This window comes from Papio anubis, chromosome 11 (assembly GCF_008728515.1).
Source record: "Papio anubis isolate 15944 chromosome 11, Panubis1.0, whole genome shotgun sequence".
In the NCBI taxonomy this organism is placed as follows: Eukaryota; Metazoa; Chordata; class Mammalia; order Primates; family Cercopithecidae; genus Papio; species Papio anubis.
The window spans coordinates 29,734,501-29,761,319 of NC_044986.1; the positions used below are offsets into that span (position 1 = coordinate 29,734,501).

At 53.6% G+C, this 26,819-nt stretch overlaps 1 protein-coding gene across 12 annotated transcripts in view; it reads left to right on the forward strand.

Moving 5' to 3' along the window:
* The window catches only part of SH3PXD2A (SH3 and PX domains 2A), a 255,824-nt gene that overhangs the window by 174,588 nt on the left and 54,417 nt on the right, over positions 1 to 26,819 (forward strand). For 6 of the 12 annotated variants that reach the window (XM_017944296.3, XM_003904217.4, XM_017944295.3 and 3 more), the window contains 2 exons: positions 9,223 to 9,267; positions 16,476 to 16,607. In XM_017944296.3, the coding sequence (XP_017799785.1) occupies positions 9,223 to 9,267; positions 16,476 to 16,607 (177 nt within the window). Of the gene's footprint in view, positions 1 to 9,222; positions 9,268 to 15,703; positions 15,936 to 16,475; positions 16,608 to 26,819 lie in introns of those variants that run through there. The other 6 variants (XM_017944298.3, XM_017944297.3, XM_017944301.3 and 3 more) reach the window with 2 other exon arrangements.

The following is a 26,819-nucleotide window of genomic DNA, read 5'->3' on the forward strand; positions in this document are numbered from 1 at the left end:
CAGAGCCGTGGGCACCAAGAGGGTCCTGGTGCAGTGGGGTAGCTGGGCCTCAGTTTTCCATGAGCCCTTGGGCTGGAGAGCAATCAGTATTCATCTTTCCATCAGCCACTGAGGGTTAATTGGGCATCTCCTACATTCAAGGTGTTGTGGAGTGCTGACGGGGTTAGCCGTGAAGGAACTAAAGGTCTGATTGAAGAGACTCATAACAAATCTTTATTAAGCACCTACTATGTGCTATGCGCTTGCTAGGACTACAGCCCTAACCAGACATTTGGAGCCAGTGGGAACAGTCAGTGAACAGAGATCCTGCTCAGGGCATGATGAGGGAGACAGCAAACCTTGAAAAGTGGGTGTCCTCAACCTCAGTCCAGGAATGAATTCTCCTCCTACCCCTGACCCCCAATCCCTACCCCTGTCTTGCACCAGTGGATGGCAGCATCCAGCCAGATGTCCCTGAGGCTCTGTAAGCCCTACCCCAAAGATGGGTCCAGTTATACCTTCAAGGCCTCCAGGACTCAGCCCTGCCGTCTCCTCCCTCAGACCTTCCGGGACCCAGCCTGTCTCCCCAGACCTACATGACTCCTGAAGCAGACAGGAGCGCTGGGGAGGGTGTCTGTGGTTGTGTGTCTGATGCTTTTAGACAGAGGGTGGAGAGTCAGATGGTCTCAACCAGGAGCCGTTGATGCTCCCGAAATAGTTGGCGGTTGATTCATTGATAATCCGATAGCAAGAGTCCAGTCTGGAGAGAAGGAGACATTCCACATTTCGTTGTCCAGGGAGGGGAATGTCTGTCCTGAGTCCATTGCTGTTGACTCCATCACTCACTCGCGGCTCTCAGGGAGACTGAGCCAGGGAGGAGGCGGATTGCAAGACTAGGGGCTGGAGACCAGCGGCTGCTGACTTCATCCCGCTGCCGGCCTCTCTGCTGCTCCTTCTCAGTGTGAATGCAGATACTGGCTTTGGCTCGGGCTTCTGGGGGAGCTGGTGGGTGGGGGAATTGGAGGGAGGATCTCCCAGTAAGTGGGGGAGGACCACCAAGGCAGGCCACCCCAGGGAGGCGGGTGGCTGGGATCCTGGAACTCAGAACAAACTTGAGTTTGTCTCTTCTCTGCATACAAATGCCCTGGGGTGGGGAGAGGTGAGAACCTGAGAACTGAGGGGGAGGCCGCAACCCAAAGGGCTGCCGCGGGTTGGGCAGCAGCTGCTGGGAGCAGAGGCTCTGAACCTGCCAGCCTCCCTGGCCAGCACCCCTCTCTCCACCCATAGCACCTCTCACTAACCCAGCACCTGTCTTTAACCAGGAAGCTTTGGGTCTTCTCAGCAGGGTGGAGGGAGGTGACAGAACTACCGGCTACTCCGTGCCAGGGCAGCCCCCTCTAGGCAGCCGCAGTGCTCCTAGGGCGTTCTTGGCTTCTCCATCCATACCCACTTAGGCTGGGCTTTCCCTTCTGGCCCCAGGCCTGGCCTAGGCCAGCACCCTTGGACTTAGTCAGTCCCTAAGGGGCTGTGGAGGGTCTCCAGGCCCAGCCCCCACTGCACACCATCCCACCCCATCCCCCTCCTGAGCAGGGAAACTGCTCCTTGACTGCATAACCCAGGGCCGGAGGGTCAATAGTGCATTCCTACTCTGGGCTGGGCTGCCCCCACACATGTTCTGGATTCCGGGGAACAGAGGCAAGTCCTTTCTTGCTGAGAGCAAAAGGAATAGGAATATGGCTACATTTACAAAAAGCAGCAGAAATAAATAAAGCCTTGGCCAGTGGCCAGGGAGGATCAGAAAATGACATCCCCCATGAGGACCCTTTGTTCCCAATTCCTGGCCAGCCTGCCTGGGCTTAAGTCTGATGCCATCACTTCTTGCTGTAGGGCCTTGGGAAAGAACTTTAACTTTTCTTTTCTTTTTTTCTTTTCCCCCCGAGACGGAGTCTCACTCTGTTGCCCAGGCTGGAGTGCAATGGCGCAATCTCGACTCACTGCAACCTCTGCCTCCTGGGTTCAAGCAATTCTCTTGCCTCAGCCTCCCAAGTAGATGAGATTACAGGCATGCACCACTACGCCTGGCTAATTTTATATTTAGTAGAGATGGGGTTTCAACATGTTGGACAGGCTGGTCTTGAACTCCTGACCTCAGATGATCCACCCACGTTGGCCTCCCAAAGTGCTGGGATTACAGGCATGAGCCACCGCGCCCGGCCAGAGCCTTAACTTCTCTGAGCCTCACTTTCCTCATCTGTAAATTACAGACTGTTGTAAAGATTAAACAAGAAAATGTTCATAAATGTTTAGCACAGCACCTAGCATGAATGTTAAGTAAGTGGAAACTGGTATAATTATTCTAGCTCCAGCCCTACTGCTTATTTGCTGTGCAATCTTAGGCAAGTCTCTTCTCCTTTCTGGTTCTGAGTCCCTAAATAGTCCTTCCAGCCTGTGGGGTACCACCAAGAAGCCAAAGATGTAGCAGAGAGAGGGGACCTGGAGACAAACAATGGCCTGGCTTTCCATTTGGGATTTGCTTTCTGTCTTTAAGAAGATATCCATCAGAAATTCAGCTCTACTTGATTTCTTCTTGAGTACTTCTGTTTATTTAGCTCAGTGGCCCCAAACCCTCAGGCCTTGGGCATAACCAGCTACATAATTTGCAGGATCCACATGAAAATGAAGACTCTCTCATTCATAAATTATTAATGAAATCCCTGACAGAAGAGCATTAAATCAGCTGCAGGGGCCCTTCTAAACCTAGGACCCTAGGCCACTGCCCAGATCACACTTCCCGTGAAGCCAGCTCTGCCTTGGAGGCTCTGAGTGTAGGAGCAGGCCTGGGGTCCAAGCTGCTGCACTAGCAGCATTCACCCCTTGCCCTCCAGTGCAAGGGTACTCTTTCTTCACGCCGTGGGTATCTCTGACCAGCTGGCTGCTGCTTACCCTGGAACAAGCTTTTGTAGAGTTGCCCATGTCAGAAGCAGCTCACACACTAAACACCAGACTTCCACCCAGGTGTGCTTGGATTGGAAGTCATACTTGAACTATTTGTTTTCTATCATCTTAATTGGTGCCATTTTTTTTTGTTTTTTGGTTTTTTTTGTTTGTTTGTTTGTTTGTTTGTTTTTAAGAGATGGAGCCTTGCTCTGTTGTCCAGGCTGGAATGTGGTGGCGTGATCTCAGCTCACTGCAACCTCCACCTCCCGGGTTCAAGCAATTTTCCTGCCTCAGCCTCCTGAGTAGCTGGGATTACAGGCACACACCACCACACCTGGCTAATTTTTATATTTTTAGTAGAGACGGCGTTTCCCCATGTTGGCCAGGCTGGTCTCAAACTCCTGACCTTGCGATCCGCCTGCCTCAGCCTCCCAAAGTACTAGGATTACAGGCGTGAGCCACTGCGCCCAGCCTGGTGCCATGTTTTTTAAGACTTTTTAAGAATTACGAATTGGCCATCCATGTTTTTCCCAGATGACATTCACATGGTTTTCACTGTTGCCCCTCAGTTTCTGCTGCTCTGAGCATGACAACCTGTTTTAGGTCCTCTAAACTGAGTATCACATAGGCCAAACTACTTCTTTGTAAAGGAATGATAACCCTGTTGAGCTGTTGTAAAGATTTGAGTTGCTGTGTGCCTATGCAGTAGTGCCTACCACAAGAAAGTGCCCTGTTCATGGCAACAATGACAGTGACTGTTACTACTGAATAATAGGACTAGCAGCTCTTAGGCCCTAATTATTTGATGGCCTGAAAGTGGTGGCTAAATTTCCTGGTGTCCTAACCAGAAAGGAAAAGAAACGTGGAGTCTGCAGGAAACCGAAGAAATCTAGTCCTGTGCAGTTTAGTTGTATGGGAGAGGAAAGGCTAAACTGCAGCAGTTATTTAGAAACCAGTTCAAAGCTGTAGTGAGGTAAGAACAGTATTCCCAAAGAGCGAGAGCGCTTGAGTGCTCCAGTGTGTGCAGATACTGAAGGATGGAAGGGCATGGAGAAGACAGGAAGGTGTTCATTCCATTGGGCCCCCGGCCTGTCGCCCCTCCCCTTCCCGGAGCCCAGGGCGGGGCTGTGGAAAGAAACTGACAAGGCTGGTGACCCAGCCCTGGTCCCCTGAGCCTGTGGTTCTCTTTCATTCTCCATGGAGTTTGTGCTATTGGCTGTATTCATTCCGGTCTCTCCCACCTGGGCTCATGGCCCACTCTGGATTTATTAGTTTGGATGGATGAAACTTGCTTTACACCAGGGAAGCATTCCTGGAAGCATGGTTTCAGACTAGATTTGGATAAATTCAACCCAATTCTCACTGCTCTGGAGTTACTCAAGGTTAAAAGAAGCCTTACTATGAATCTATAAGGGCCCTTTTAAAAATTATTTTATACTTATTTATTTTGAGACAGAGTCTCACTCTATTGCCTAGGCTGGATTTCAGTGGCATGATCATGCCCTACTGCAACCTCGACCGCCCTGGGCTCAAGCAGTCCTCCCACTTCAGCCTCCAGAGCAGCTGGGACCACAGGCAGGCACCACCACGCCTGTCTAGATTTTTATTTTTTGTAGAGATGGGGTCTCACTATATTGCCCAGGCTGGTCTCCAACTCCTGGGCTCAAGCAGTCCTCCCACAGTGGTCTCCCAAAGTGCTAGGATTACAGATGTGAGCCACCATGCCCAGCCTTTATTATTATTATTTTTAAGACCAGTCAAGTGCAGTAGTGAGACAGGGAGAAAGAGTGGAAGAAGTTTGACTGGGAACGGTTGAGATACTCACCATCTTCAGAGCAGCCAAGGACCCTCTCCTAACCTAGGCCTATCCAGGTGTTCCTATGAAGTCCTTGGATGTATGTGTGCTGGGTGGGGTAGGTTGTCCTTAAAGTCAGGGGCACCTACAGTGTTGTTCTTTGGTTTCTCAGCATCACCTGGGCCTGTCAAGGATCAGGTTCAGCATCTAAGTGCCTTTGGGTCCCTGTATTTGGCCGGAATCTGCAGTCCCCTGGTTTTCTCCTGGCCTGGCTTATTGCTGGTATTGCGAGCAATGCCATGAGGGACAGCCGTGGCAGGGACATGAGCACTGTGGGCCGTGTGAGGGAGGGACATGGCATGCCTGCCATTTCTCAAGAAACTACTGCTTTCGTCCCTAGCACTTACTCCTCTTCGTGTCCAGAGGCCTAATTCCCAGCCCTCCAAAACCTCCCCCAGGCATTACGCCATTTCAGTCTTAATCCTGCAAAGAAGGCAGGACAGGAGTTTTTTCCCCATTTACAAAAGAAGGAACAGACGTTCAGAGATTTGCCAGCTATCCCAGAGTCAGCGAGCTAAGTGGCAAAGCCAGCACAAGAACCAAGGTTGCTTTTATTCTTGCTGCAGATCTCTGCCCTCTGCGCCTCCTGAATCATCTGCTATTTTGGACTTGGGTTGCCTCCATTGAGCCTACATTCAAGTGGTTTTCCCAGGAAGGACAGTCCGTTTATCTGGAAAGATTCATTTCTGCTGTGGTCCACTTGCGTTATGGAGACTACCAGTTTTCTGCCGGGAAGGTCTAGAATGTCAGACAACTGCCTCAGGCAGGCCATCAGACAGGAGCAATAGGCCCAAATGCTTAACTGTACAGATGTGAGCATTGAGGCCCAGAGTATTTATTTATTTATTTAGACAGAGTCTCACTCTGCCGCCCAGGCTGGAGTGCAGTTTTCACTGCACCCTCTGCCTCCCGGGTTAAAGCGACTCTCATGCCTCAACCTTCCAAGTAGCTGGGATTACAGGTGCTCACCACCATGCCCGGCTAATTTTTGTATTTTCAGTAGAGACGGGGTTTCGCCATGTTGGCCAGGCTGGTCTCGAACTCCTAACCTCCAGTGATCCACCCACCTCAGCCTCCGAAGTGCTGGGATTACAGGGTGAGCCACCGCCCAGCCGAAGCCCAGAGTATTTAAGCCACTTGCCCAAGGCCACACAGTGTGTTCTCAGCAAGAGCCAGGGTACAGATTTCCAGTCTGATGCCCTTCACTTTCCAGCAGGCGCATGACCCTGCTCTGTAGGACCCTTGGTTCTGGGTCACCAGAGAAGGAGGCAGAGACAGGGGAAGACAGGAAGTAGTTGGTTCATGTCAGTCACAGCTGCTCACTTGGCTGTGCCCCCACACTGCTCCTTCACCCCTTTCCCTCTGTCTGTCCAACTCCCCATCTTCCCAGCCCTTAGCCAACAACCTTGTCTGCCTCCTGGCCCAGAGGGCTAGGGTTTATGAGCCAAGGGCTCTTCTCTGTTCCTTGTAATGAGGAAGAAGGGGTCCTTCCCACCCCTTGAGAACTTGCTAGAGTGGGCTAGAGAGAAGGGGGAGGGACTTTGAGTGGGAGCAGCAGAACTGGATTAATTCTGCAGGTCAGGGGACTGGGAAATAAATCATGTTTTAGAGAGAGGTTTCTTTTTAAAAAGACAGGCTTACTTCTAGTCTGCTTCCTGTTTTCCTTTGCGGAGAGATATGGGAAGGCCTGCTTATGGGGACTAAAGGCGACAGGTGTGAGCTCTGGTTGTCTGCCCACAGGCCACATGCGGCCCCCTTTGTGGTTTTATAAATAAAGTTTTATTGGAACACAGCCCACTCATTCTTTTATGTATTGCCTGTGGCTGCTTTTGTACTATAAGAATAGAGTTGAGTAGTCTCAACAGAGACTATCTGGCCCCCAAAGCCTACAGTGTTTATTATCTGGCCCTTTGCAAGCACCTGTCCAGCAGAACAGGTCTTCTTGGGTTCTCCGGGCCCAGGCAAAACAGCTTTCCTTGGCTCACTGAAAGAGGTTAGCACTTCTCAGGTCTCCTTATGAAGAACCCAAAAGGAACCCAAAGTAGACAAAGTGGTCAAGCAAACTGAAGTGGAGAGTGGAGTGGAGAGAGGGCGAGATGGGGCTGGGATGGGCCTGGTACTAGGCCCACTCGGGGGCATTTCAGGGCCTTGCAGCAGGCAGCCCACTTGGCCACATCTCTGGGATGCAGCAGCAGGGAGCTGAAACTTCAGCAAGATGTGGGCACCAGGCAGCAACACCCACATTCTGAACCCAGACGTCTTTGGCCATACCAGCTTAAATCCTTGTGGAGGCCCTTGGTGTGTCTACCTTGTCTCAGCCCTACCAGGGCTTGAAAGCTGGGCCAGCATTGCTTCTGCTCCCCAAGGAGGCTACTGACTGCTGAACCTGGGGAGGGGCTCTACCCTCAGATTTTGCCCTGTTTGTCTCTGAGTGAGGTCCCCTGGAGTCCCTCTACCTTCCATTCCAGATAACCCGGTGTCTGAGAGTGACCATAGGGCAGTATCTCTAACAGGGTGCCAGCTTTTTCTTGGTGCATCCAGTATTAAACACTGCCTAGTTCTTGTCCTTGCAGGCCTGGGGCATGGTTTTCTGGGTGTCCCCAGAGCTGATTGAACCCAGGGAGGCAAACTCATGCTAAGCACACTCATGGGAGTTACTGCTAGTGGCGGCTAACCATTATCAAGCACTGACTATGTAGTAGGCACTGCGCTGGGCACTATTACATATTATCTAATTTAATTCTCACAGCAACCCAGAAGGTAAGTATATCACATCATCCAGATTTTTACAAGTTCAGGAACAGGCTCAGAGAGGGTAAGTCACTTCTTCAAAGGAGCAGAGCCTAGATTTGAATCCTGGCAGTCAGACCCCAAAGGCCTTGCTAGACCTCTCCACCAAAGCCCCACTCTGCTAATTTACAATAGAACTGGAAGGGGGCCAGGCTTTCCAGTTCTACACCAGGAGCCAACCTGCAATTGGAAGGTGGCTTGCTGAGTGAGGGAAAGTACTCTGTACTTTAAATAGAGAGCAGCATCAAGCTCTGATTAGCTCAGGCATGTGTCCCTGCAAGAGATGGACACTGCTGTACTAGCTGTGTGACCTTGGGCAAGTTATTTAACCTCTCTGGTTCAGCTTCTTCATGTGCAAAATGGAGGGGATAATAGAACTCATCGTTGTAGGGTTATTGGGAAAAATACGAGTTACTATACGCAGAGTGCTCAGCCGGATGCTTGGCAGAGGGGAAATGCTGTGAAGTGTTTGCTGCTGTTTATCAGTACTCTCTGAATGGGTGAGGCCCCTCTCCTGGCAAGCGCCTGGTGGGCAGTGCCAGGGTTTGTCTCTCAGACCTGCAATCCAGCGTTCTTTTAATTGTCCCCACTGCAGCCAGTGCTCTGCTCCTTTGGAGGTGAAGAGCAGCCCAGCAGAGAAAGCAGCAGCCTGGGGATGCCGGCAGATCTGGTTCCATGTCTGAGAGTCATCCCCTGTAAAATGGGGCTAAAAATGCCTACCCTCTTGATGGGGTTGCCGTGGGGACTAAATGAGTCACTGTAGTTCAACTGTGTCAGTGCTCTTGACATGGTGGCCCTCTTCTCTTCTATTCTAGAAATGCACAAACCATTGATTAGACCAAGAGATTTCTGCCTCATTCAGATGTTAATGGTATCACATCTCAATCATATGTTCTTTATGCTGCTTTGATTTTGCTCCTTCCTCTTGGCAGGAAGACAACTCTAAATCCCATTTCACAGGTGAGGAAACTGAGGCTCAGATTGGACACCACTGTCTGAGCCTGGAGTAGAGCCCTCATCTCTTCTGGTCACTCAAGGTCCCCGTCCTTCTGCATTGGGGTTGGGGAGCGAGACTCCCTAAAACAGTGTTCTCTCTGCTCTGCTGGGGCCAATCTGTCTTCCTCAGTGGGTGGGGCTGCAGGAAGGGCTGGATGACACATCAGGGTCCAGTGGGTGTGGTGCCCCCAGGCCTAGAGATGGGTCCTGGGCGCTCCAACCCTGACATTTGAGGTTTTGGGTCCAGGCCACTGAGCCCGCTGGCCTTTGAGGATCCTTGCAACCACCAGGCCCCGTGGGACCCAGCCACCCACATGGCCAGAAAGGAAGGGTCAGGCTGCCTTGTACAGGGCTGTGATAACCACGGGCCCCATTCCAGGGAGGATCGTGTAGGATTCTCTGTGCTCCAGAGGAGTCCTGCATTTCGGCGGACACCTCATTATCCCTGTCCCAGCCGGCTGTGTCCCAGTGCCTCTGTAATCACACGGGCCCACGCCCAACAGCCAGCCCAGGGCCAGGAAATCACTCTCCTCCCTCCTCCGCCTTCCGCCTGCGGCCGGCTGAGCACAGTGCCTGCAGCCACTGGCTGTGGATCTCCTGCCTGCCTAACCGTTCTCTCTCTGGTTCTCCTCTCCTGCTGCCGCTTGCTCTCGGGGACTCGGAAGTGTGGCTGTCCAGCTGGGCTGAGTCGCCCAAGAAGGACGTGACAGGTACTGCCCAGCGTACGTGCATGTGTGTGAGCATGTGTGTTCCAGGCCCATGTGCGTGGGAGCCGGTGCCTTCAGGCCCTGCGCATGCTTCCCTGTGATGTGCAGCAGCTGTTTGCCAGCATGGCAGGGGGCCTTCCACTTGCTGTGCCCCCTGCCTCCCCGGTCAGATCCGAACGCGGGGCCCTTTGCTGAGTGATGACCACGTAGCTCAGCGTGTAAGCACATGTGCTCTGGACCCAGGCTGTGTGGGTTTGAATTCCAGCTCTGCTACGTCCTGGCTATGCTGCCTTGGGTGGGGTGTGTAACCTCCTTAAGGGGAAGCCATCCCACCTCGTGGGGAGCCTGGCACACAGAAAGTGCTCAGGCAGTGGTGGGGCTTTCGCCATCTTCAGCCTTATCTCAATTGGCCGTTCCAGTGAGAGAGCCAAGCCAAAGACAGTTCATCTCACTTCAGGCAGGTAAACTGAGGCCGAGAGCAGAGGGCCCTGGCACCCACGCCTCATTTCCAGTGATCTCACTGGGGAGCTGGAGATTTGGGGCAGGGGGTGGGGCAGGTCTGTGACTCACTGAAGATGGGTCGCAGCCCCCATGCCCAGCAATCCAGAGCTTGGCCTGCCTGGCTGAGATGGCCCTCAGGGACTAGGGCCTTGGCCTGTGTCTGGGAGGAGCTGGGCAGGAGTCAGGGACTTGCCTTCAGCCTTTGGTCTTACGGGACCGTGGCAGAGAATCCTGGACAGCAGAGTTCTCAGCTTCTGGATGGAGATGGTCGGAGGAGGGATGGAATTTCCAGAAGGGTCTTCTATGGGGCCCCTCCGTTTTTGAGACTGTTACACACCCTGACCCTCTAGCCCCAAACCTGAGAGCAGAGGTTCAGGCTGGGGGAATAGGGGACAAAGCAGAAGGGTGGGAACTGAGTGGGGTGGTGGGGCTGGGCCAGCCCCAGGGTTTAGAGCCCAAAGCTCAGCCCCTCCTGCTGCTGTGGGCGGGGAATGGGAGGTGAGCGTGTTGGGAGGAGTCCAGAGGAGAAGAGAAGGCAGTGGGTCGGAGGCGTTGCAATCGTCCTTCTGGAGTTTCCTGTGACAAGGGCCTGGGCCTGAGCTAATCACTGGGCTCCTGTCCCTTTTTCCCCTCTCCATGCGCCAGTGAGCCAGAGCCCACTTGGCCCACAGCAATACATTTTATTCACCAAACGTATAGCGGAGGGGCCAGCAGTCCCAGTCCAGCCTGGGAGGAACCAGTTGTAAGGGGCTAGAGGGACTTTTGTAGGATGCCCAGGGTTGGGGAGTCGTGGGGAACCTGGGGTGGAGGCCAGCACAGGGTCTTACTAGCTCTGTGACCCCGGGGAGGACACTTAACCATGTCTCAAGATGGTCCCAGCTATTTGGAGCAAGAGGCCCAGGGGAGGCAGTGTGGGCTGGGGGAAAACCCAGCCAGACTGCGAGTCCAGGGCCAAAGTCTCTCTGGGCCTTGGTTTCTCCATCTGGAGTGTTGGAGAGTTCTTTGAGATATGAGACAGGAAACTCAGAGGTAAGGGCTGATGCTGGAGATCCTTATAGATCAGGGGCCTCAGGTTGCTTAGCCTGGCATCCCTCCCGAGTAGGCCTAGGGGCTCTGAGCTGCCTCTCAATCCAGCTGGCAAGTACCCGTTGCCTGCTGAAGGTGGGGTCTGGGAGGGGCATGTTGCAAGGACACAACCCCAGGCCTCCCTTCCCCACCCTTCTCCTGGCACCTGCAGCCCTGGCACCGAGCTGCCTGCTGAACCTGTGGGTTCTGAGCCCACAAAGGAACCAACACCTTTGCTGCTCCCCAGATCTCCCATTCCCTCCGTTTGCTTTAAAATGACCATTTGTGGTTTCCATAGTACTTGAAGCCCCGTCACTTCCATCCACGCTCAGAACAATTCCCGTGAGGTAGGAACTGCTAATTGTTCCTGTTTCCAGATGAAGCTAAAACTCAAGAGAGGTTACGTGTCCTCCCCAGGATCTCAGAGCTAGTAAGGGCAAAGCAGGACTGGACCTCAGATCTTTAGATTCTAATTCTAAGCATTTCCATCATGAATTTCAGGTAATTACTATGTCCCATGTCATGTCCTGTAGCACTAGTCCTAGGGTGTCGAGAGACTCTTGTCCAAGGCACATGGTTTGGTTGGGGAGCAATGCCCAACATAAAGTTGAGGAGGGAACAGAAGAGAGGGAACAAGAGTGATCACGAGCCTCCTGGAGGGCAGAGATGCTTGGGGAGAACTGGGAAATTGGAATTGGTAGAGAGAAGGGAAAGCATTCCAGCAGGGGGCAGCAGCTAGAGCAAAGACTTGGAAAGTAAGAAGCTGCCTGGAGCAGTGGTGTTGGGTGTTGGCGCCTAGTGGGTGCTCGATACATGTGTGTTGAATCATGAGTGATGCAGGGAATGGTGGTGTGGGGGACGGGGGTCAAGGAACTTGGGGAGCTCAGATTGGCAAGAAAGACTGGGCTTGAATTTGGCCTTTATTCTATAGGCACCAGGGAGCCATGGAAGGCGTTGGAGCATGGGAGTGACTTGGCGAAAGCCCAGTTGAGAAGTTTAAGTTGGCAGCCAGAGTTCCATCCAGGTGGTAGTTAAAGGAATGCAGATGTGAGGCAAGGGTGGGGCAGGGGTCCAGGGGACCCCCAGGACCCCAGCAGGTCCAACTAGGGGCTCTGTAATAAAGCATAAGGTTCCATCCCTGGATGAGACTCATGCAAAGGCCCCTTCCAACCCAGAGAGGCTCTGCTATCTAGAAGAGGTACACCCCTTCTCCATGTTCCTGCCAAGCACTCCTCATCTAAAGACACCAGGCTCCCTCCACTGCCCCCTCCCCACTCAGGCAGACTCCTCCAGCCCCCAGTTCTGCAGGCCTTGGCTGGAAGGGGATCCAGAGTGGCCTCTGTGGGATGACATCATCGCCCACTGCCTGCCTGGCCTGCAAGTGGTTTCTCATCTGGATACCTGCTCGCAGCTCCCGCCCGCCCAGCTGCCCTGGCCAGGGAACACCCTAAGAGGCAGCTGCCAGAGGGAAGAGCTGGGAGCCTGCCTGTGCAGGGGGAGGGAAGGGCAGTCAGAAGGACAGAGTGTCTGTGTGTCCATCCCACAGCGTTTGGAGCAGCTCCTGAGAGGGGCCAAAGCCTGTCTGTGCTTTCCAATACCTAGAGAACGTTTCCTTAACTTTTCTACCTGTGTCCCAGAGAGTCAGCCTTCAGGAAGCTCAGGCCAATTTTCCAGGAAAATGGTTGGAGGAAGGGGTGTGGGGGTGTGGATTTAACTCAGCTTTGAAACCCTGCCTCAGATTTTCTTGGCTTGGATTAAAATGAGCTGATGTCTGTCCACTCCCCAGCACCTCCTGCTCGTCCTCCAAGCATCTTCTGGCCACAAAGCTGGGGCTCCTTGCTCCTCCTTACCTCGATTTCCCCATCTCCCTTTCTCCCTTCGAGTTTGGCTGTCTCATTTTCCTGTATTTCCATATCAGAGTCGAGGTATTCATATTGACTCCACAAACCAGCGAGTCCCTCTGTTCATCTTTCTGCCAGTTCACGCATTTCACTGGTTCATTTCACACTGACTGAGTGCCTGCCACCTAACAGGCACTGTGGTCTGGTCAGTAGAGGTGGCAAGAGTCAACTGGAAACCCATACTCTAGGCCAGGCACGGTGGCTCATGCCTGTAATCCCAGCACTTTGGGAGGCCGAGGCGGGCAGATCACTTCAGCTCAGGAGTTCAAGACCAGCCTGGCCAACATGGTAAAACTCCATCTCTACTAAAAATACAAAAAAAATTTAGCCAGGTACGGTGGCAGGCACCTGTAATCCTAGCTACTCAGGAGGCTGAGGCTGGAGAATTGCTTGTACCCGGGGGGCGGAGGTTGCAGTGAGCCGAGATTGTGCCACTGCACTCCAGCCTGGGCAACAGAGCAAGACTCTGTCTCAAAAAAAAAAAAAAAAAAAGAGAAAGAAACCCATACTCTAGTCTTTATTAAGCAGCAGCTGTGTCCCAGGTATCTGGGATGTAATGGGCCCTTCCCTGGGAACCAGGTGCCAGTGGCCCATTGTAGGCCACATACAGTGCGGAAGTTAAGATCACAGCAGTGGTGTCAGGTGGGCTTGGGTTCAATCCCAGCTGTGTGACCTTAGGGAATTCACTTACCCTCACAAGGCTTGCTTTGCCCATGCGTAAAATGGGGCCATCACAGGACCTACTGTACGGGGTTGCTCTGAGGATTGGACAAGGCAGCTACATGCTGTCAGGGGCCTCCAAGTCAGCACTGATGAAGGCTTGCTGTCACTACTGCTATGATCTGGGCACATTCAGGCCTTGCGGGCTCTCTAACATGCCACAGAACTCTCTGTTCTTCTGTTTGTTGCTGGAGCCTTTCTTTCCCACTCTTCTCATCCAGTACACCCACACTGGGAAAGGAGGCCCCGTTTCTCATAGGGCAGGGATGGCCATTTTTGTGCCAGGTGCACTTAAGAAGTGCTGTTGGCCACAGAGACTCCAGGCATGGAACAGGCACTGCCGGTCCCCCTAGGGGCACAGTGGGAGGTAGTCCGTCAGTGCAGCACCCGGCACTGCCTCTGCCCAGCTGGCAGGGGCAGGCACAGAAGCTGGCACGCCTAAGTACAGAGGCGGGGCAGGCCCTGCTGCCCGGCTGTTGGTTGCATTTCTGCCTGAAATATAATCCCTGCTTTAGCAGGGCTGCTCGGGACTGTGCACGTGCGAATGTATGTGGCACACTCAGCTGTGCAGGGTCCCTTCTGCTTCTCCAAAGGGCTGAGATGGCCCTGCAGGGCCCACACCTCATGGGAGAAAACTGCCGGGGGCAGTGGGTTTCTTTCCCTGGAAGGAGGCCTCCCCTTGGGATTTCCTAGAGTTCTGTGGCCATTGCCGTCTGCCCTAGGTTGGAGGGAGCCTCCCCCCACAGAAGGACCCCAAAGATCTAAGTAGTGTTTCTTGCTCCAGGGTGCCCACAAGCACCATAGGGACACAGAGGGGATGTCCAAAAACTACTCATGCCTGAGTCCCAGACCAAAGAAACCTGTCTCTCTGGAGCCCAGCGTTAGTACTTTTAAAAAGCTCCCTGGGTGATTCTGTGCTACCAAGTTGAGGATTATTGTGCTAGAAGAACCAGACTGATGGGAACAAATCAGAGGCAGTTATTCCGCAATGGAAAGACAGATGGGCTTGAGCCTGAACAAAATCATACTGAGTGAATGTGCTGTTCTTCATAGCAGCTGTAGGAGCTGGAATCATCTCCTGCCTGCTCTAGAGGGACCTCTGGTTAGTCTTGTGTGAAATGGAAAGATAAGGGGGATGTTGTGGGCATGAAATGGGGCAGTTAATGTGCCTGGCACATCACATTTGCCAAATCAAACTCAGGCGTGTGGGAAATGTGGCTGTAGGCTGAGGCACCAAGGGGGCTCTGTGGAGCTTGGAGATCCTCAGCAATTTTTATAGCCAGGCTAGTGACATGAAGCCCCCTAGCCTTCAAGGAAATTGGCAGACATATAGTTTATGCCAGTTGCAGTGGCCCATGCCTGAAGTCCCAGCACTTTGAGAGGCTGAGGCAGGAGGATCACTTGAGCCCAGGAGTTCAAGACCAGCCTGGGCAACAAAGTGAGACCTCATCTCTACAAAAAATAAAAAAATTAGCCGGGTATGGTGGTGTGTGCCTTTGGTCCCAGCTACATGGGAGGCTGAGGTGGGAGGATTGCTTGAACCCAGGAGGTCAAGGCTGCAGTGAGCCATGATTGCACCACTGTACTCCAGCCTGGGCGACAAAGAGAAACCCTGTATCAAAAAAAAAAAAAAAAAAAAAAGTACTAGGAATTCCCTTTGGGCTGGGGGTGGTCTGAAAAGGCTTCCTGTAGGAGGTGACTAGTCCATCTCTGGCTAGTGGATCCTTTTCACTCCTAGCTAAAAGCACATCATATTTTAAGTGTCTTATCCCCACGCCCACCCTAATAATGGTGATGGGAAGAGTTGAAGTGCAGAGGTTTAAGCAGCATCCAATGCCATACAGCTAGGAAGCTAAGAGAGCACCCAGCCTGTCTGCCTTCCTGCCTGGTGCCTGCTTAGTGAATGTCGTGCTGGTCTGGTGGCTGAGAACAGAGAAACTGCTTGCTCCTTGGAGTCTGCCTGCCCTCCCTCTGCTGCACCCATCTTTTGACCCCTCAAGCCCCTCAAACTGCCAGGGGCCTGACCACAAGCCCCGGCACTGAAAGGCAGAGAGAAACTGAGTCAGTCTCTGCAGCCAGAGGGCCCTCTCTGGAAGCAGGGCTGGGGGCAGGCCTGAGCCTGGTCCGACTGCACCCGGCCTGGGCTCGGTGGCAGCGCCTGGGTGAGTCCGAGGGGTAGGAACCGAGCGAACTTGAAGAAAAGTTGGCGGGGGGCGGGTTGGGCTCACCAGCCGCTGGTGCGGGGACTTTCTTCTTGGGTTTCAAGTAAACAGTCTGGGCCTCCTCCCCCTCCCCTGCCTCCACCCCCGGCTCCTCATTCGACGGGTCTCATGTGTTTCTATTTAAGGGTTGCGAGTAAACCCCAGTGATTGGCGGCCTCAAACCCTCTTGACTCCTCGCCTGGGCCTGGGCCTCGGAGAAGCTCTCTCCCGCTCTCTCCTCTCCCTCTCCCGCCCGAGGGAGCAGGGCTGCCTTTTCTCTCGGGTTTGCAGGGGTTGGGGGCAGAGGCTGGAGCCTCCTGCTTGCCTTTCCTTTGCCTCTGGCCTCAGCCCTCATGGGCCGCCCACCCGCTGGCTCGCCGCCCTCCCCGATGCCCCTGCCGGCCCGAGAGGGAGGCCGGAGAGACCCCGTGGGCCCCAGGCCTCCCCGCAGGCTCCCTCATGCCGGGCTGTGACTAACTCATCGCAGCACAAGGCTTCTTCCTGAGCTTCCTTGGCCTCCGCCTCCGCCTCCGCCTCCGCCTCCGCTCTGCCTTTCTCGTTCCTCCTCCTCCTGCCCGTCCCTTCCCCGGCCCCCTGGCTCCCCATGTCCCCCGGACCCCGCGGTGCAGCGGGCCGGTGTGGGGCCTTGCTATATGGCCTGTCCCTGGCGCCCTGTGAGCTGCGAGCCCCGGCTGCGGGCTGCCCCTGGGAGCGGCGCTGGCGACAGAGCAGCCACCCCCGAGGAGGCCGATGGACAGGGGGCGCCCCGGCCGCGGGGCCATGGCCGGCCGCTGGCTCACCGCGTGCTTTCTGCCCTCGCCAGGTGCCGACGCCACCGCCGAGCCCATGATCCTGGAACAGTATGTGGTGGTGTCCAACTATAAGAAGCAAGAGAACTCAGAGCTGAGCCTCCAGGCTGGGGAGGTGGTGGATGTCATCGAGAAGAACGAAAGTGGTGAGTGCCCTGGCCGCTGGCCGTCCACTGGGGTTCCGGTCTGGCCCCCTGGCCAAGCTGGTTTTTGTTCCTCCCTCCTCCCCCACCGCTGCAGCTATACGTTATTTCCATCTGGCAGAGAGAGGGCCGAGGCGGTTGAAGTTTCCCCCTGTTGGTTTGGGCTGCAGGCCAGCAGTTTGCCTGGTGGTGGAAGAATGTCTCCCTTGCTCGGGGTAATTAACCAGCCTGTGTTAATGCACGTTCAGGCACAGCGCAGGAATAAGTGGCCAGCCCTGCTGGGGTCCCCGTGCCCTCAGAGGCCCGTGGGGCAGTGTGCTCTCAGCTCAGGGATGCCCAACAACAGCATCCCCCATACGCCACATTCTGAGCCAGGGTCCAGGCAGGGGCAGGACAGCTGATGGGGAAGGCAGGCCCTGCTGTCAACGTGGGGTCCAGGGTCTCCAGGTCCCTGGCGTGTTGTCTGAGGAAGGGCCAGGCCTGTGGGCGTTGGCTGGGGTCTGGTTGGGGAGCTGACTGCCCCCTGCCGAGCTGGAGGCCCCAGGACCTGGAAAGCAAGCGCAGTGAGGGGGATGCAGCCAGGCCCAGCTGGGGCCGGGCAAGGTCCCAGACTGACAGGGGCTGTGCGGACAGCTGCCCAGGGCAGCTGGTTCTCAGGGTGCCACGGAGGGTGCAAAGGTACCTTGGTGTCCCTGGCAGCAGGAGTCGTGGCAGGTGAAGAGAGGAGAGCCCAAGCCTGTCAGTCCAGGCCTGTTCGGCCCCCAACAGAGCCAGGCATGGGACTCGAGCCCAGGACAGCCATCAGCCCACAGCCTCCCAGGGCTTGCATGGGTTTCTGGGGTGTTTTGTTTCAGTTTCAGTTTGCTGCAGGGAAGGCCCCTGTGCTCAGAGCCTCTCTGAATGGTGTTTGGTGGATACTTCCAGAGGGCAGGAGCCTGTTCTCCTCTCCTAGTCCCACTCTGTGCCTTGCCAGTGTTTAAACCCCAAAGGAAAGACAAAGCATGCTTAGGACGGCAGTGCCTGCTCTGTAGAGACAAAACCGAGACACAGGGAGGTTGCGGGGAAGCGAGTCTCCTGAGATCCGAAGCAGAACCCTGTGCCTCCAGGTGGCCAGGAGCTGTGGGGATGCTGAGGAAATCCCAGTGGGCCTCCTGGGGGAGGTGGGTGCAGGCTCCTGCCACCGGTGGCTCCGGGGAGCAGGGCTGTGATATGCATATAGGGCCTGACTTGTGGCCCTCCTGCTCTGAGGTCTTCGAAGTGCCTACTCTCCTCTCAGGTCAGGCTGTGTCTGCCCTTGTGCCTGGAGTCATCACCAAGGTGGTCAGCAGCGACAGTCCTCCCTGGCAGAGCCATGTCCCTGCTGTGAGGCCTCAACCGTTCGTCCCAGGTGCCCACACTGGGCCCCTCCCTGGGCAGCTTTGTCCTCAGCCTTTGTCATGCTCATGGCGCCACCTGCCTTCCCCCAAAGGAAGCTGGCAATGTCATGGGGGTCTGACTCTGGAAACCCCCAGCACCTGAAGACCCAAAGTAATGGATCTCTAATGGTGACATGGGAGACCTCAGGTGAGGGGGATGTTTGTTGTAGAGCTTGCATCAGGAAAGGTGGTTGGTTCTTCTCAGAACTTCTGGCTAGGGAAGTTCTGCAGGAACCATGGTTCTCCCACCATGCCTGCCTGTCACACCATAGCTATTTAACCCTCGAGCAGCAGGAGGTAGTGAGCCCACATGTCTTTGGGGGCCGCCAGCCACTGGCCAGGATGGCTGAAGATGAGACAGCACACAAGAGGAAGTCATCCTGCTGGAAGACTCCAGGATTCCCAGGGCGTGTGTGCCCTCTCCCCTCCTGTCCCATCTACAGGACCCTGGGACGCTGGAGTCCTAGGATTGGGGGAAGGAACTTTGACAAAGGGGGAGACGCCTGCTCCCCCGAGGAGCTGCCGATGGCTGTTAGAGGTGGCCCAGGCACCCCAGCTGCCCACAGCCACCTGTGGCCAGAGCAGGCCAGTCTGGCACGCAGACCGTGTGAGGGAGCTACTGTTCTTAGAAGCCGCATTCTACCTGCCACTACCTGCTTGGGGGCTTCACTCCCTTAACTTCTCTGGGCCTCAGTTATTCCTTCCATAAAATGGAGGTGAGCTTGTGACTGATCGGAAGCAGGCGCTGGAGCAAATGACCTCCCTGAGCTCTCTCTCGGGTCTGAACTCCGTGGCTGGGAAACGTGGTGGGACCCTAGGTGTCGGATAGAGCTTCCCTGAACGTGTCTTTTCTACTTCTGGGAGTTTGGTATCTTTACCCTTGGTGGAGACAGCTGCTCAGCTGCAGGTGTTTGCACAGGACCTGGACTGCTGTGCCTGCCTCTTCAAACCCATCTGTTGCTATCTACCAGGAGGCCTGGAGTATACAACCAGCCTAACCAGAGAAATGAAGTGGGTGGAGGGGAGAAAGGAAGAGAGCCAAGCTGCAGATCTCTGGGAGGGTGGTTTCCCCGTTCAGGGAAGCTGGAGGCCTGACGGTGCGGGAGAGGAGGCGTCTTGTGCGTCCTGCAAGCTGGTTTTGGAAGGAGTGGTGAGTGAGGCTTTTGAACTCAGGAACAAAGACCCAATTGTGAAGCCTTTGACCTTGGGACACAGTGGGTGTGTTGAGGCATTTCCATTTGCATTGTTGGGCAGTGGCCCCCAGCCAGCACCATCCTCACCTCCCTGGGCCTTGCCTTGCCCACAGGGTGCCAGGACTCTGCCGGTGTCCCCTCTCACTTGGCTGGGAGTGCCTCAAGTAGAGTGTCCACAGGGGGACCCAGCCACCTCTGACTCTGCCTGCTCATCAGAGCCCCTCTGTGCTCTCACTGGTCTAAAGAGAGATGTGCATGGAAGGTGATTCTGAGTCAGTAAACACCAAGTGGCAGGCCACATGCTTCACATACATCATTCTATTGGGATATCATGAAACAACACCATGCAGTAGAAGGCAGTTTCACCAATTTGTGGCTGAAGTAATAGGCTAAGAGGCTAAGTAATTGCCTTAGAGTCCAAGAGTAAGATCTCTCCCCTCAACAGAGGCCACGCAGGGAGGCTGAGAATGGACCCATCCCAGGTGGGAAGGGTGGAAGCCCAAGTTGGCGATGCTGTAGGTTGAGGAGAGACGCAGGCTGGGTGAGATAGCTGCAGAGCTCCCTGGAACATCTGTGGGGAAGGTTGTCTCTGCATCCATCCTTCCAGCTAGTGGGAATTCATGTTGTTCATTGATCCATTGAACTTGGGGACAGGAAACAGCTGAGAGGATCTGAGGAAGGTGATGTGTACTTAGGACTGAGAACAAACCTATTCCAGAGAACAGGAGTCAAAGAAACCCAAAGTGGGACTTAAGTAGCTTTAAGGAAAGCATTTGTGATCAACCAGTGGGCCTAAGGCCAGATCAGAAAAGGACTCTTTTTCTCCATTGATCAACAGGAATACATAGAGCAGAAAGATTCACAGTTTTGGTAGCTTTGCCACCAAGCAAGCCATACCAGGGCATGCAGCCGCCATTGTTACTTTGTCTTTGGAAACCCCTCTACCCTTGACATAAGCAGCAGTGCGTAAGTTGGTGGGCAGGTTTTAAAGAATGTCCTCTTGAGGACATTCATATGCCTCAAATACTGCATTGGCTTCCCTCTCCAGCAGGCATAATTTCTGGCAGCGCGATGACATCAGGGTCCTGGTCACTCTGATTTCTGCATTGAGCAAAGCTGCATCTAACTTCCTAGGATTGTTTCCTTCTTCTCAGGACTGCAGGCGAGGGGAAGAAGTGGGCAGATGCAATTTTTCCTGCCTCACCTTTCTTCTCTGAGTCTTTGCTTACTTCCTGCGCCAGCATAATACATTGGGAGTTCTTATACTTCCATGGAAGCAAAGAATTTTGAGCTCCTGGTCCATAATTTTTTTTACAAGGGAGAAAACCAAACCTTGGGAAGAATTTGAGAATTTTTACTCCCCTCTAGGGTCAATGCTTTAGTCCCAGTTGAGTTGTGAGTGGAGGACAGAAATTCACTCAGACTTTCTCAAGAGATTATTGAAGCAATAAAGGAAAATCTCACCAAACCCAGAGGTGAGAAGTAAATCAGCCTTAGGGGGTTGGGACTGGGAACCAAAAGTCAGCACAAGCCAAAGCAGCTTCTCTGTCTGTCTTACTTACCATGTGGATTTTTTTTTTAGATGGAGTTTCACTCTTGTTGCCTAGGCTGGAGTGCAGTGGCATGATCTCAGCTCACTGCAACCTCCACCTCCTGGGTCAAGCGATTCTCCTGCCTTAGCCTCCCAAGGAGTTGGGATTATGGGCACCTGCTACCACGGGTGGCTATTTTTGTATTTTTAGTAGAGACAGGGTTTTACTATGTTGGCCAGGCTGGTCTCAAACTCCTGACCTCAGGTGATCCACCAACCTCGGCCTCCCAAAGCGCTGGGATCACAGGCGTGAGCCACCGCACCCAGCTACCATGCAGATTTAAAGCACAGCTGTGCTCTTCCAACTGCAGATCAGCCTGCCTCCTCCTCTCGCCCGACCATGACAGCAGCTTGTTTGAGTGGCACTGGTTTCTCAGGACCAGACTTGCATGACTTTTCAGTTGAGATCTCTCCCAACAACTGAGTTTGACCTCTGGTTCTCTGAGTTCAGAATTCAAAGTTTGAATCTGATTGTTTCCTCACCAGCAATGGATTGGCAAATGTTAGATCAGGTGTCCAGCCCTGGTCCAATAGGCTGTGTCCCAGAGATGCATCACAGAGTATAAACATGGTTACCTAACCAACCTCTTCAGCAGAGGCTGTTGGTGGGCACGTTTTAAAGAAAAGTTACCCAAAAACATGGTGGCTGCAGCCATTTTACTTGTTCAGTACCTGTGCATGTGGTGGGGAGGGTGAAGAATCCAGAATTCCAATACCGGGTTTAAGATCTAAGTCTATACTGTGTGATATAAGTAGAAATCAGTTCGTTTTCTGATGGTTAAGAGTGGGTAGTGATACATACCACATGGGCTTTCTGTAAGGATGAAATACACTCTATGTAGGAGTGGTTCATTTATTCATGCATTTATTTCACAGTTCTTGAATACTTGAATACTTTGTGCTAATTGTGTATACATCCATGAGGTTCCTGCCTTTATGGAGCTTAGAGTCTAATTGATGTGCTTATTCTGGTATACTGTATTGTGAGCCTGGGATAGCCTTAGAGACTTTGCTTTTTTTTTTTTTTTTTTTTTTTTGAGATAGGATCTTGCTCTGTCACCCAGGCTGGAGTACAGTGGTGCAAATCTCAGCTCACTGCAACCTCTGCCTCGCAGGTTCAAGTGATTCTCTTTCCCCAGCCTCCCATGTAAATGGGATTACAGGCATGCACCACCATGCCTGCCTGATTTTTGTGTTTTCAGTAGAGATGGGTTTCTTCATGTTGGTCAAGCTGGTCTTGAACTCCTGGCCTCAAATGATCCACCTGCCTCAGCCTCCCAAAGTGCTGGGATTACAGGTGTGAGCCACCGCACCCAGCCTGCATTGTCTTAAATGGATTTTATGTGTATCTTCTACATCTTGCTTAGATTCTGTGCTTACTGTGTAACCACCTGATTACTATTATAATTCAGACTTCCACATTCGCCTGCTCCTGGAAAAGAAGTGTCCCAACAAAGATAGGCTAGGCTGTTTCTAGAAGGGCAGGTTTATTACTGAACTAACATGCTTATTTCTACAACAGTAGAATGCTGGTTCCAATGAACCAGTCTCCATTTAGATGTGGTGCCACAGAGGTGGTGCCTGGCCCAGGAGGTCCTGTCCTAGCCATCAGAAAGCCTTGTGCACTGACAGCCCTTCTCTTGGAGTGCAGCCTGTGTGTGTGTTCTTGCTATATCAGTCTCATCAGCAGAGTCCCTTTTGGCCCAAGATGATCTCTAGTGTACAGCTGTTACCCACTTCACAGAGCTGGCTGGAGGGGAAAGGGCCGGGGAGGATAAAGCCAGGAGCAGAGGCAGGCATGCTAGCCCAGCCTCAGGCCCTTCTGCTCAGCTTTATTCACTCCAGGATCAAGATTATGTTGCAAATGAGATTGCAGGATAGCCTAGCAGTTAGGAACATGGACTTCGTCTTTTCATCTTGATTTGGTTACTTCCTGTGGTGATCCTGGGAAAGTTTCTCGGGTCCTCTCAGCATCAGTTTCCTTACCTGTAAAATGGGGATAATTGTACCCACAGCTATGGGGTTGGTATATGCTAATTCAAAAGGAATTCAGGGCCAGGAATGGTGGCTCATGCGTGTAATCCCAAAACTTTGGGATGTTGAGGTGGGAGGGTAACTTGAGGCCAGGAGTTCAAGCCCAGCCTGGGCAACATAGTAAGGCCCTGTCTCTACAAAAAAATAAATAATAATAATAATAAACACAAAAAGCATTTAGTGCTTCATGCAGGGCCTGGCACACAGTGGGTGCTCAGTAAGTGACAGCCACTAGTAAGACCACTGATTGGGGCCGCTCTGCCACAGATCAACCCTGGGGCCTGCAGGGGGCCAGTTTCTCTCTTGTGGCCTCGATTTCCCCATCTGGTCATAGAACTGACTTGGTGGTATCTGAGGACTGTCAGTCCTGAGGGTCTGTGAGGTGGCTATAGTGGCAGAGGGTTTACTGTCAGGTAGTGAGACCAGGACAACCCGTTCTGGGGCCAGACTCACTCCCCTGGAGTTCTTGCTTGGGCAGCTATCCTTGTCCCAGCCTAATCAACAGAGTCCAGCAGGAAGAAGGGTTGGCGACAGAAGTCAGGGTCCCATTGGTGGCCTCATGGGATCAGGGGCTTTCATGACAACCCCACACTGATGGTCCCTCAGTAGCCCTGTTGCATGGTGCAGAGCTGAAGTGTGGGGGGTGAAGACAAGCATAGTCGAGAAGGCTTCCTGGAGGAGTCAGAGGCATTGAGCAGGGCTGGGAGAATGAAGGGATTAGACAGGCAGAGTGAAGAGTATGGGACGTGGTGGGGCTGCGACTGCACAGCAGGCATCTAGGTGCCCCAAGCAGAAGAAAAGTGGGAGCTGGGCAGCAGGAGGTGGGAGGATAGGGCCTCGGGAAGCTGGTGAGCAGGAGAGCTCCCTGAGAAGAGTGAGCCTTGAGGCAAGCCCTCCGGGCTGTGTGGGGAGGAGGGTGGCAGGCACAGGTGTGGCAGGGGCTGGGCGGCTCTGCAAATAGTGCTTTCCTCCAGCTGGATCTGCAGGGCCTGTTGTCAGGGAGGCATCCAAGGGCTTGTCAACGCCGAGTGCTGCCAGCCACCTGCGTGGAGCCAGCTGCCAGGCAGGCAGGTGGGGCAGTGAGCATGGGGGTGCTCCCTCCACCACACTGTCACCCTGCCCAGGTTGGACAGGCCTAGTGTCCAGTTGCTGTGGCCTGACTCTGTGGACCTATTGGCTCTGTGGACCTCTCGTGTCCCAAACTCCTCCAAGCCCATTTTCCTTGAATAGTTATTTCTCAGCAATATATATGGGTCAGTGGTGGCCTTGGTGTGGCATGCAGCCCTGGAAGTCCCACAGAAGTCCCAGAGTGACAACCACTGCTCACCCCAGTTGTAGCCTCAGGGCAACACCTGGCCGCCTTCCCTTTGGGAGACAAACAGGTTTCTACTGACTGAGCCCATGAGCATCTCCAAAATGTTGTTTTTCCAGGTTTGAACACCGAGGGGCCTGTGAAGCCAGTCTTCCAGTGGCTGGTTGGTCGGCCATCAGTAAATCTATATGAGCTGACTAAGTGTTAGACTGGGATCCAGAAGTGACAGAAGCCAACAAAGCCCTCATGGGGCTCAAATATTGCGAAGAGACATGTAACAAGTAAACCAAGGAAGTAATTGTAGGTGTTGACAAGCACAAGTCAGGAAACAAGCAGGTGCTGTGGAGAGGTCAGCAGCAGGGAGGCGGTGGGGGTGTGGTCAGGAAAGACGCCATTGAGGTGTTGTTAAAGCTGGGGACAGGTGGGCCTTCGTGAATGCAGGAAACAGCAGAAGGCTCACTGGTTCTGAGAGGGCAGGAGTGAGCAAAGGCAGAGGCGGGTGCCAGGCCAAGGAGTGTTATTCTAGGTACAGCTGTCACTGCGTGCCTACTTGGAGCCCTGCAGCGGAGCTGACAGAGGTGTCTTGCCTCCTCTGACTCAGGTGTACCTTTGCGCAGGTACCCTGTGAGTGGGCAGCCCTGGAGACCCTGTGCCTGCCCCCAACACACAGACACTGCCTTTGTCCCCAGTAGAAATGACAGGTCTCTCACCCTCCTCCCCGGCTGAAGTGCAGGGAAAAAGATCACCCCACACATTTTCTCCACTGTTACATAACAGATTTCAGCAAAGTGTAAAGCAGACACTTTCTGGGGAGTATAATTTTTCAAGACCTTGGGGAATTTGGGTTGGGAAAATGCCCCTTCCTCATTCTCTCCCCAGCTTATCCTGTGGCCGTGTGATATTACACCCTTCAGCAGTTGGGTTTTCTGTAATTGTTCTGGTGGGAGTGGGGGACGGCTGCCCTCGTCCCTCTCAGCATCTTTTCAGATTCCATAACCTCATCCTCTGGGTTTCCAGTGCTGACCTAGAATCCTGGCCTCACTGTGGGGGCGTAGCTGGGGTGACCCAGTTTACCCAGATGGCCTGCAAAGTCTGGGGGAGCCAGGGCTCCACAGGGCTCCCCGTCCTGGGAGCTGAGCTGTGGAATCCCAGGAAACCGAGGGAAACTTCTGGCTCATAGAAGCCCTGAGTTCATTTCCCTCTGAAATATGCTGTGTATGATTATCATTGGTTTTGTTTCATCCAACTGTCTCAGCCCCAGCTCCACACTCCCCTTTTTAGCTGGGCATCTCTCAGGCTCAGGCTAAAGTTCATTTGCCTCCCCTGAGTTTTTATTGGATCAGATTGTGGGGAAGTGGCCCAGGAGCACCATGGGAAATGAGCAAAGGCCAAACTCAGAGTAAGTCTGCCAAGGACTGTCCGTAAAGCGAGTGAACTGTGGGTGGGTTTTGAGACTGGTGTGCGATAGCAGATCCCTCTCTCCTCTCGTGACAGGGCCCGTTGGCAGTGCCACAGGCTGCCCTGGGATCCCCATGTCCTGGAAAGCTCTAAGGACAGTGGCCAGAAGCCTGCATGTTCTGTTCTCCCACACTCCTGCCAGGAGGGTTATTGAGGAGGTCACGGCCACCTGGAGAGATGCCTGCTTGTGCTAGCTAAGAGGGGGGAATTTTGGACTTTTTAAAAGGTGATCTCTTTCTGAATCACAGTATTTTTGTGTTTTACAAGATATAAAACCATGCAGTCTATAAAACATCTTGGCAAGAGGCAGGATGGATGTTGGCATTCTGTCTTTCCAAGGAGGAAGTTGAAGCCCAGAGGGGTGAAGTGACTTGCCCCAAGGTTGCACAGCTGGGAGGTGGGGCATGAGCTTCAGTCATTGCCATCTGACCGGGGTTTGGAGATCTGGATGCTTGCATTGTAGATTTCACTTCTTTGCAAAGCCAAACTGCAGACTGCTTCACCACATGAGTTCCCCGGCCACAGAGAGCAGGAAAGCAGCGGTCAGTTGTGCTAAAGCCCCACTGGGGCAGGAGAAAGGCCAGGGGCAGTAGGTCAGAGGGAATCTGAAAGGAAAGAGAAGCATATTGACTCATTTTCCCACAAGAGAGTTGCATGAGCGTTCCCACCTTTGGCTCACCAGGTCCCTGGGGAGGGGCTGGTCTGCGTGGGTGGGTCAGCCTGCTTACCTGGTGGGCAGCACCAAGGGTGTGAGGGTGGTGCTGGTCAGCGCTGCAGCCTACACTGCCTTCTTCTTTTGACTATGCAGACCCATCCTGGCCACTCCCCCAAACACACGCCCCCTAAGGAAGACCTGTCACCTGCCACCCTCTCTCTTTCTGCACCTGCCACCCTCTCTCTTTTCTGCATGTGATGAATGCTGCACCCTACCCCAGCATTCATCACGTCTCAGCCCTCAGTGAAATCCTCCATGCAGGGGCTGCTTCCACAGGATGTGGTTTGCTCATTCAGTCAACAAACATGAGCACCTACTGTGTGCCCTGTGGCATGCCCAGCACTAGGATGCACGTGGACAAGAGGCAGCTGTCCCTGTCTTCCCATTGCTGAAGGTAACAGCATCCTAGGGCTGTCTCTTTACCTGCAAGGTAAAAAGCCCAGATGTAGTGAGTCAGTCATTTTCACTCTGCACCTACAGTGTGCAAGGCAGAAAGC